This window comes from Cucurbita maxima, unplaced genomic scaffold (assembly GCF_002738345.1).
Source record: "Cucurbita maxima cultivar Rimu unplaced genomic scaffold, Cmax_1.0 Cma_Scf00035, whole genome shotgun sequence".
NCBI classification, from domain to species: Eukaryota; Viridiplantae; Streptophyta; class Magnoliopsida; order Cucurbitales; family Cucurbitaceae; genus Cucurbita; species Cucurbita maxima.
In genome coordinates, this window is record NW_019272051.1 from 2,123,615 (window position 1) to 2,135,242 (window position 11,628).

At 34.8% G+C, this 11,628-nt stretch overlaps 1 protein-coding gene and 1 long non-coding RNA gene across 2 annotated transcripts; one reads left to right on the top strand and one right to left on the bottom strand.

Moving 5' to 3' along the window:
• Window positions 1–609: 609 nt before the first annotated feature.
• Window positions 610–1,311, top strand: LOC111467945 (transcription factor bHLH96-like). The gene is made up of 2 exons (XM_023113057.1): window positions 610–958; window positions 1,094–1,311. The coding sequence occupies exons 1-2, from the start codon at window positions 740–742 to the stop codon at window positions 1,187–1,189; spliced, it is 315 nt and encodes a 104-aa protein (XP_022968825.1). The 5' UTR covers window positions 610–739; the 3' UTR covers window positions 1,190–1,311.
• Window positions 1,312–3,855: 2,544 nt separating this feature from the next.
• On the bottom strand, window positions 3,856–11,414 carry LOC111467950. The gene is made up of 7 exons (XR_002714636.1): window positions 11,293–11,414; window positions 11,076–11,216; window positions 10,900–10,969; window positions 6,486–6,820; window positions 5,383–5,488; window positions 4,673–4,912; window positions 3,856–4,132 (listed from the first exon to the last, which is right to left on the bottom strand). It is a non-coding gene; the product is annotated as an uncharacterized LOC111467950 (long non-coding RNA).
• Between the last annotated feature and the right edge of the window lie 214 nt (window positions 11,415–11,628).

The window sequence follows — 11,628 nt, forward strand, 5'->3', positions numbered from 1 at the left end:
TCATGCCCTAAAACGGGTAAGCCCAAAACCATGAGAGGTTATGCTCAAAGTGAACAATATCATACCATTGTAGAGAGTATCAAAGTCATGTCCTAAAACGGGTAAGCTCTAAACCATGAGAGCTTATGCTCAAAGTAGACAATATCATACCATTGTAGAGAGTATCAGAGTCATGTCCTAAAACAGGTAAGCTCTAAACCATGAGAGCTTATGCTCAAAGTGGACAATATCATACCATTGTAAAAAGTCGTATTCAATTAACATGGTATCAGAGTCATGCTTTAAAATGGGTAAGCCCTAAATCATGAGAGTTTAGGCTCAAAGTGGACAATATCATATTATTGTAGAGAGTCATGTTCAATTAACATGGTATCAGAGTCGTGCCTATAAAACTTGTTGGAATACGGGAAAAGAAAAAAATATGATCAAAGAGAAAGAGAGAGAAAAAAGTGTCTTTATTTTTTCTGTTTCGAGTGTTTCTTCTCCATCCCCACAACACCAAACCCTTCAATTATAGTAAAGAGTGTTTCAAAGAAAAAAGGAAAAGAAGAAAGGAAGAAGAAACTGTGGGCTTAAAATGATACCAACCAAGACCACGCGCACCAACCCATTGTTTTTCATTCCTAATCATATAATTCATCTCATCCAAAAAAAGTTTCAAAAATAATGAAACTTTGTTCGATCACTTTCTCTTATTTCTTTTACCTCCCCGTCCTCGTCCTCTCGTTCTTGGCCTTTCATGGCGTCCACCGATCGTAGCAACTCAAGCAACCCGAACAATGTAATCGACATCGAAGTGTCGATGGCGGAGTGTCATGCAAGGATTAAGATAAGATGTAGAAAGTTCCCGAAGCAGCTTCGTAAGATCGTGTCCGGCTTGCATTCCTTGCGCCTCACTGTTCTTCAGCTCAATGTCTCCACTGCCCATCAGATTGCCCTCTACTCTTTCACTCTCAAGGTTGGTTTATAATATAATGCTCTTATCATTCTATTATTTTATTGTCTAGGTGGACCAAAGTTCCACATCAGCTAATTTAGAGAGAATGATCATAGGTTTATAATTAAATAATACTATCTCCGTTATTAACCTTAGGTTGAGGAAGATTGTGCGCTTTGTTCCGAGGAAGAAATTTCAAGAGGTGTGTATCAATTGCTTTGCAGAATTCAAGAAGAGGCATTCTCAGTTTGATTTTTTTTTAAAAAAAAAAATTAGAATTTTAATTAATGATCTTGAATTTTCTTTTTCTTGATGGAGTTGGAGATTCACATTGTAAACTTTGAGATTGTATTTGTTTGGTTCTTCTTTGTCTTTTTCTCTCTCTAAATTTTTGGTCGGTTCAATAGGTTCTTTAGCGTCCTCACTTGCACGTGTTTCCCTCTTCAATCGATGTGGGATCTCGTGTTTTCCTCTCCCATCAATGTGAGATCTCACAATCTACCTCCCTTTGGGACTCAGCGTCTTTGTTGACACTCTGCCCCCAGTGTCCATTCCCCTTCAGGGCTCAACATTCTTGCTAACACACTGCCCAATGTCTATGTAACGGCATAAGCCCAATGTTAGCAGATATTGTCTTCTTTGGCACTCTGCCCCCAGTGTCTATTCCCTTTCAGGGCTCAACATCCTTGCTAACACATTGCCCAGTGTCTGTGTAATGGCACAAGTCCACTGTTAGTAGATATTGTCTTCTTTGGCACTCTGTCCCAGTGTCCATCCCCCTTCAAGGCTCAACGTCTTTGCTAACACACTGCCCAGTGTCTGTGTAATGGCACAAGCCCACTGTTAACAGATATTGTCTTCTTTGGTTTTTCCCTTTCGAGCTTCCCCTCAAAGCTTTAAAGTGTTTCGTTCTCTTCTCCAACCAATGTGGGATATCACAGTCTGACTCTAATACTATTTGTAATGACCTATACTCACCGCTAGTAGATATTGTTCTTTTTGGGCTTTCTCTCAAGGTTTTTAAAATGCGTCTGCTAGGGATAGGTTTTCACGCTCTTATAAAGGATGTTTCGTTCTCCTCCCCAACCTATGGAACATCACAGTCTCGTTCTAATACCATTTGTAATGACCCAAGCCCACTACTAGGAGATATTATCTTTTTTAGGGTTTTCCCTTTTGAGTTTCCTCTCACGTCTAGCATTTCACCGACTACATCTTTAATGATTCTATTGACATGACTAAATTAACCTAACGACATCAATAATAATAGGAGTGATATAATAAGTAATTATATGTTATTTAATGATGGGGAATAATTTAATTATATAGGTAATTATTGTAATTATGTAAGGGTAAACATTGAATGATATTTGTAATTAAATCATATGGGGAATCCCAATGCAAAGGGAAAAAAGCTGATTTTGGTTGTGGGGTTTTGAATCCCTTTAACAGAACATAATAAAATGTTGACAAATAATGCAAAAAGTTATGGCGATAATGGTTCGACAGACATTTTTATAATTATAATATCAAATAATATGTCACATTTTTAATAACTCCTATTTTTTATTATAAATAAATAAACAAATCATGTGTTTAAAGTTTTTGTTTATGTTGTATGAAAATGTTTTCAAAATGTATTTTTATTTGATACCCACCTGTATTTTCGGGTTAAACGTAGAATAGATCATATCTGTACATAATAAGATAATCTATTAATTTACTCGTTTGTTACCATAAATTAAGGAGAATCTATGATTTCACGTGTTTAAAGTTTTTGTTTAAGTTGTGTCGAAATAAGATGTAAATGTCTGGTGTTGTATGAAAATGTTGTATGAAAATGTTGTATGAAAATGTTTTCAAAATGTACTTTTGTTTGATTCCCACGAGTATTTTCCGTTAAATATACTTTTGTTTGATTCCCACGAGTATTTTCCGTTAAACTCTATTGAACGTAGAATAGATCATATCTAAATAATCTAATTAATTTACATATTTGTTACCAAATTTATGATTTCACTACTTGTAGTTTACCCTTATATTGACCCAGGAAAAGACCTATCTAGAATGAAAGAATGTAGAAGGGGTTTGGAACGGGCATGCAACCATGGACAAAAGACCTATCTGAGATATCTGTCATGCGGTCATCAACATCACGTCTTGGACATGCATGACCGTGACATCCTCTCCCACTCAATTGGTTGATATATCTATCATGTGGCCATAAGCAACATGCTTTGGACATGCATGATCGTGAATATTTCATGGTTTGTTACCATGTAATCTTCATTATACACATATATCAATACATGAGATCGTGACCCATATATCATTCAACCTAACATTTTCAACTGATAAAATTAATAGTAGTTAGTTATTTTAATTTTATTAAGTTAAATTATTAAAATTATTTTAATTAGTTTTAACTAAATAAATTTATTTTAAACTTTAGGTTTTTGAGTTTTTTTTTAAGTCAATCAAACTTAATAATTATTTTCAAATACATATTTTAATAAAATTATATAAATAATAGTAAACAATTAGTGCAATAATCAAATCAAAAAATTAATCATGCATGCTATATTTTAAAAATAAATTATACTTTAAATGATTAGAATTATATAATTATCATAAATTATTATTAAAATAAGAAAAATGGTCTTATAGCATATACTTTAAAAAAAATGAAATGAGAGAATTAAAATAATAATAGAAACAATACAAGAGATATATAAAAAATACAAATTATAAAGTAATAAGAAAGAAAAATTAAGGTAAAATAGAAGGAAAAAAATAGAAGAGAAGCCTAAAAGGTTTTATAAATCCATTGATTTTGGGATGGGTTGTGAGATCGAACCTCTCCCTAGTAGACGCGTTTTAAAATCGTGAGGTTCACGACGATAAATAACAGGTCAAAATGGACAATTTTTGTTAGCAGTGGAACTTGGCACTACAACAAACAATAAGTACGATAGCTTATATAGCAAACTATATTGAGCTATAATATGTTTAATATAGCAAACAAAATGCTATCGTAAACTTTTAATAGCGTTTTTATTAAGCTATAATATGTTTAATATAGCTAAAATAGTATGCTATCTTTAACTTATATAGCAAAGTTTGGCTTCATGTTTATCAGGTAGAGAAGTGTCATCTTCAAATTCATCATGCCAAGACCTGCATCACTTTATTCACCTATATAAATATACAAAATATATATGAATATATGATTATGTGTTACTTTGTTAGATGGCCAAACAACTGTACTACCCACGGCTTCTTCAATACATGTCATTTTTGATGTAGGCTGCTACAAATAGGCATTGCATTTCCTTGGTATATCAACCCATACTCTAATAGCATGCAGTCCAATAGGGATATGATGAACAAGATCATTAGAAAACCATAGTCCATTCTACAACAATCTCTACTGAGTCATGCCAATCTAGTAACTTAGACTTAATTTGAGTATCATTATTGATGCTCTACAAGAAGAAAAATAAAAGCATTGAGAAACTGATAGTAATAATGAAATCAATAATTTTGTTTTAGAAAATCAACTTACGGTAGGAAAAGGTATTGTCAAATTTGAATGGCTATTTGTTGATTTTGGTATACTTCCAATACCATTAGAGGCTTCCTCGGTTAGGTCAATCCATGAAAATTTCAATTAAAATATATATGGAATAAACTCATGAATGTGAAATTTATATAACTTAATTTAAAAAAATGTACCTGTTTCTTCGTAAAACTTGAGAACATTGATTTCATTTCCATCATTTCTTCCCTCATCTTCAAATATTCTTTCTCAAGAGTCGTGTATCTATTTTCTTGTTGAGACAAGAGAGACAATTTAGATCGAGTCACTCCAAATCTAAGTCCTCTTACATGCCCACAATCCAGTCCAAGAAATTTACTCAAAGCATCATCAACAATATTATTTGATGAAGTTTTTGTCTCGACCTCGGCTAGCTCCTACATTTAAAAAATGTCAATTGTCCATAAATGCTTCACACATCTTATCAGTTAAGACATGATCAAAAACATTTCAACCGAGTTTGTTTATTCAATGTGCTCATTACTAATAAAAAACCACTTCAACGGCACATCTCATTAATATTATACACAAGAGACATCAACGACCACAATACTTCCAAACTTTTCACATATCCAATAAAATATAAAAAAAAGAGTCATTTTCAAACCAGTTTAACGCATGTTATAAGAAAAAAAAAATCAAATCAAGTACTTTTTTTAAAAGTTCCACCACCACCACCACCACATACGCTCAATCTTAAGATAAGTATTATTTGTTTGTTCAACCGCTCATACCAATAAGAAATCACTTCAACCGTCCCTTTCACATACTTCATAAACAAAGGATATCAATAAACATAATACTTGCAAACTTAAAAATAAGTAATTTTCAAACAAGTTTAACATACGAGTGTCTCAGCAACTTGTGAATTCACCGGTTGTCCATCCTTCTTTGTGAGCCTTTGTCCATAACATAATCCTTGAGATCGAAGTTGGATCTGAAGAACTTAACTTCTACCAAATGAAATAAATATACTAAATTCACACGAGAGTAGAATAAAACTACAATATTAATATTTTTCATCTCTTCAACCAGACGGGCATATCCTTTCCTCAGAATGCCTCATAATGGACTAATCAAGCAAATAAAAAAAAAAAACCATAAGCAAGGCAAAATTAAAAGAATAAAAACAAATTAAAACGCTCAAATTGAATTATTTTTCTAATTTCCATAATTATCTGGCAAGATTCAATATATTCTCATAATTATTTTATCCAAATTTTAATACAAGTTTTATAATATATGATTCTCCTAAAAAAATTACACACGCTTACAATATTACTTATTCTAGTAGAAATTTCACTCATATATCACTAGAAAGCTACAAATATTTTCCTTACAAGAGGATATATCTATTTTTGTAGCGGAATAATCATTGATGTAATGTGTGTTTATCGGCTGCAAATATATTTTAGTATCAGTATGTGTTTTTTCCCTCAAAATGTTGCTACTCTAGTGATGTGGAGTGAAAAGTCATTGTAGTAACAAAAAAATTTCAGTAGCAAAACAATTTAAATATGGAGTATGTGTTTATATACATCAGTATGGTCATTGCAGCAGCAAAAGAACTCACTCATACACTCATACATCACTAGATTGAGAGGAGAAATTACTATAACACATTGAAAAAACTCACTCATACACTCATACATCACTAGATTGAGAGGAAAAATTACTATAACACATTGAAAAAACTCACTCATACACTCGTACATCACTAGATTGAGAGGAAAAATTACTATAACACATTGAAAAAACTCACTCATACACTCGTACATCACTAGATTGAGAGAAAAAATTACTATAACACCTCAATCCCCCATCAAAACCTCATAATACTAAACAAAATCTAAAAAAGAAGCTAAGGGAGAGAGAGAGGGGATGAAAAATGGCATAAGATTTTAAACCAACGGGGATGAAAACTACATGTGCATAAGATTTTAAACTAACCCATATCTAAGAGCCCGTTCACTGCTTGCCGAAATAGTGGGAGAGTGATTTTTGCTGAGATAGTCTTGCCGAAATAGGTGGAAGAGAGTTGCAAGGTCTTACCGAAATAAGGGAGAGAGTTGTTTGCTCCGGCCAAAATAGGTGGGAGAGGGAGAGACTCCTTTGCTAAGATAGTGTTGCCGGCCAGTGAGAGAGGGTTGAAAGGGAGATGGTTGTTCTTTTATCTCAGATGTTAGGGTATTAATGGGATGGGCTGGGCTTTTTCAATTTATTTAAATGTTATCTTCCAACGATATCAAAAGCCTTCATTCTTGTAGTGTGGGCGGACAATGTGCCTACGAAAATGAAACATTCTTTATAAGGGTGTGTAAACCTCTCTTTAGAAGAAGTGTTTTAAAATCTTGAAGTTGACTGCAATAGGTAACGGGTCAAAGCAGACAATATTCGCTAGCAGTAGATTTGGGGTCAAGGAATGCAAACACATGCAATTAATGATCTATGGACCTATCGTAAAAAATAAATAAAAAAAAACATCATAGGGGTGGCCTCTAGTCTGGAAAATTGGATGTGTAGTACTTCCCTACACATGATCCACACGTGTGAGAGTGAATCCCTAGGTGGTTCGCACCCCCCTAGACCCATCATAGTCGAGTTAGTTTTTTGTAGTGACGTCCGGAGGTCAACAGACTCCTGAAAGTCATGTGAGGCATGATGATCATCATCATCCTAGTGTACATGTCCGTACTCATCATCGCAAAAGGAGAAGTAGCCCGATGTATATATACATATAGAATGCATGAGGTAACTATAGTTTCTCATTTTTAAAGCATCTTTATGACACAACTCTAAGTTTTGTTCACATATTACTATAAGAATATACGTGCATTGATCTTCGTACATTCATCATCATTAACATTAACTAGGGTTGTGTTCTAGGAAATTTATCGTCACAATGCAGCATGACATTTAAAACATGCATTTTATCTTAATATAGAATAACATCATATTAAGAAATTTCATAATCTTACATCGTCATATTATCATGCATCATCGTCATCATATAAGAACATCATAAAACATCATATACTATCAAACAATTCATCATACGTGATACATTATACATCCTACATCATCATCATATAATATAATCAGAGCATCATAAATATAAAGCATAAATGACACGTGCAGTGGCCACTAAGCACGTGGCTGAGAATATTTGCTAAAACCATCACATCTAAATGATGGTGAAAGTTCTTTATTTATAATCATTTAGATAATCAAATAAATTACAAATGATATGGAAAGAACAATAAATGGAGAGAGTAATGAATGGATACAAGATATTTGTCTATAATAAAGGGCAAATATGATACCTATGTTAAATTGTAATGGAAATAAAGAGTCAAATATGGTATCTATGGTAAGCCATAATGGAAGGCTAAATATCATGCAAATATTTGCCTATAATAAACCGTCAAGTATGATACATATGGTAAACCATAATTGAAAGCTAAATCTCCTTAACACCCCCCGCAAGGTGAACTTCGAATTTGAACGAATGTGAAGCTTAAATCTAAAAAATTTAAAGAGTGGTTGAAAAACAATTTTTGTGAAGATGTGAGCAACTTGGAGATGGCAGGGTAAATACTATGTGCAAAGTTTGATAGCGATAATAAGTTCTTGAAGGAAATGATAATCTAGTTCAACATGTTTGGCCTGCTTGTGAGAAATTAGATTAGAGCTAAAAAAATAGCACTTTTGTTGTCACATAAGAGTAAGGACTGCTGCAAAATAGGGACCTTGAGATCATGCAAAAGATGCGTAACCCAAAGAAGTTCAGCAGCAATCGTGGTAAGAGCACCATACTCAGATTCACAGCTCGCAAGAAATGAGATTGTAAGAAGATAAATAGAATAGTCAGATATAGAACGGCGAGTATCAGAACAATTAGCCCAGTTAGCATTCGAATAAGCCACTAGTGCACTAGGAACAGTGGATGAAGGAAAGGTAAGAGCAAAGTGGAGTGTTCTCTTGACATAGCGAAGAAAACGTTTGACAGTAAGAAAGTGATATGCAGTAGGGGCATGCAAAAATTGACATAATTGACAACATGGGCAATATTTGGATGCGTAATGGTCAAGTACCAAATGACGCCAACAAAAGATCGATAGAGAGTAGGATCAGAGAAAAGACAACCATCAGCAATCAGGTGTTGAGAAACAACCATGGGGTGTGGACTAGTTTGCTATCGAGCAATTGAGCACGAGTAAAATATCTCGAGCATATTTTAACGGACTAATAAAAAGATCATTAGGAGTGAGTGAAGATTCAAGACCAAGAAAGTAACTAAGAGAACCCAAAATCTTGGTAGCAAACTCAGAATGAACTTGTAAGTAAAGTTGTAAATAAGATATGGGTTGTTGTCGGTAACAATAATGTCATCAATATAAAGAAACAAATAGATAAGGTTAGATTATTGATGAAAGACAAAGAGGGACGCGTCAACACGACGGCAAGAAAAACCAAGTGTCAGAAGAAATGAACTAAAACGCTGAAACCAAGCACGAGGAGCTTGCTTTAAGCATAGAAGACTTTCTTTAATAGATAGACATGTGCAGAAAATCAAGATCAAAATACCTAGGAGGTTGTTCCATATGAACATGTTCAATAAGAGTGTCATTGAGGAAAACATTATTGACATCAAGTTGCCTAAGAGGCCATTTATTTGTGATTGTAATAAAAAGCACAACACGACAGCAGTAGCTTTGACAACTGGACTGAAAGTGTTAGTGTAGTCAAGACTAGGAACCTGAGTATAACCTTTGGCAACAAGAGGAGCCTTGAAACGCTCGAATGATCCATCATTCAAATTTTTAACGCGGAACAACCAAAGTCCAAGTGTCATTTTGTTGTAAAGCTCGAATTTCTTTATCCATAGCCGCAAATTTGAATCCTTTAGGATCAGTGGATGCTACAAGAGCATAAAGAAGTCTAGATGAGTCCAAAATACCAAGATTTTTTGGATGATAGAGTCTTGAAGATACTTGCTTTGGCTCGTGTGATCATAGGATGAGAGCCGAAAGAAGAAGAGGAATCAACAATAGGTTCAATAGAGGCCAAATCAAAAGTCAAGGGTGACAAAGAGGAACCTCCAAAAGAAGTATCAACCTGTACAAACTCATCCACAAAGTCAGAACAAATATCAGACGGAGATGAACTGGATCGAGGAATGTGCGGGGAAGAAGTGGTAGGGGGAATGAATCAATATAGTAAAGATGCAGTTCTAAGAAATTTGAAATATGAAAGAGGAAAGAGGTTGGGCCTATGAGACAAAGACAGGAGGAAAGTGAGTTTCATGAAATTGAGCATGGGGTGATCTATAGCTTAGTGGTGGTGGGATCATAAAACGACCGATCTTCGACCTCTCGAATCACGGGTCGGCACATGGACTCAAGAGTAAAAACCTTTCAACACTTCTTGTTGTTTAAACAAGGACTAAAAGTTAAAAGTTGTTTGATATACATTTCAAAATATCGAAAATTACTACAAAACACATAACGAGAACCCACGGAGTCACATCAAAAGAACTGCAAAATATCGCGGGCTTTTCCAAAAGCATCAAAATCAAAACCAAAATGACATGGGAGAAGAGGACTCAATGTAAGGGCCCCTTCTGCATCTTCACGACTCCACACGTTCCCGCCACTGATCCAGATCTACTTTTCACTTGAAAAATAAAAACAACATGGAATGAGTATATACAAATACTCAGTAAGCAAACTGCTCGTAAGCTCTTGTCGAACTTAGCTCTATTCACGGGATCTTAAGCTTTGTGCTCGAATAGTTGCTAGTCAGAGACCTAGTAGTACCTGATAACATCTAACTGTTCCTAAGATCAATAACTACCTACCACTATGCCTCGCTAGGCTGAGTCAGTAACTACCTGTCTTAGCCCTTGTAGGCTCAGATCAGTAAAACTACCTTTCTTAGAAACAGTAACTACCTGTCACTATGCCGCTCGGTTGGATCAGTAAAAAGACTATGGCTCATCCCACTATTCACCTCTAACGGGTTACCACAATAATATACTATGATTACCCTCAACCCCTTTTGGGTGACTACTAAAACGGTACACTGTCGTCTACGTAATTCATAACTTATGATAACTAACACATAATAAATAGTCCAACATAAAAACATACCATTCCATACGCCTATCAGAAATTTCACATTCATGCCAGCAAAACTATATAACCATAACAATAATCAAAATATAACCAAACACATTATCGAAGTACCACCTTCATGAACTAAATTTATCCATCCCTAAATACGGTACTAAATTATTTGTCCACAAACCCAAACTGAGGCATACAAGCAATTACATAGAAACTTGCTCCAGATGGTTACTTACATGATCGTAGACTTCTCGAACTTTATCAAGTCTTCAAGTGTCCACTTGACTAAGCTAATTGGAAATTTTCCTATAAATAAGGCATTATGGAATGTGTGAGTCAAGTACCTAAATCTGAATAAAGACGAATCAAATAGTATGAAATGAAAAGAAAAATTTGGGTTTCGGTTCTATACAGGTGAGTTGGGTCGGGTCGGGTCAGGTCGCGCCCCACAATTTTCGGCCTCTTCTTCCCACCTTCTTCTTAATCTTTCTTTACTCTCAGCACCCCATGTCTTCTTCTTCACGAGGACACATCAACTTCCCTCGACCATAACCTAGGTACATCGACCCAATAAAATGTATTAGAATTTTTAGGAAAGGAGCAACAAAAATAACACCACTAGGGCTTACCGTCGGCGTTCTCCCTTCTTGAACCGTTCGGCCCCAACGTTGCTGACGAGCTCTTCAAGCTTCGTCGTTCATCTCCTCCGCTCCACCCTCTCCTCTATTTTTCTTCTTCTTCTTTTTTCTTTCTTCTTTTCCTTTTTTTTTTCTCCTCTGAGCTGCCTTTCGTTTCTTTCTTCTATTTTTTATTTTTTAAACCCTAAAAGAGTAGTACAACTGGTCTTTCTCTCTCCTCACTTAATGCCAGCTATATGGCTCTTACAGATCAAGACAACTAAACCCTGTATGAGTGGGACTATAACCCAAAAAAATGCAATAAATGTTGTAGAGAGAAAGTTTGTT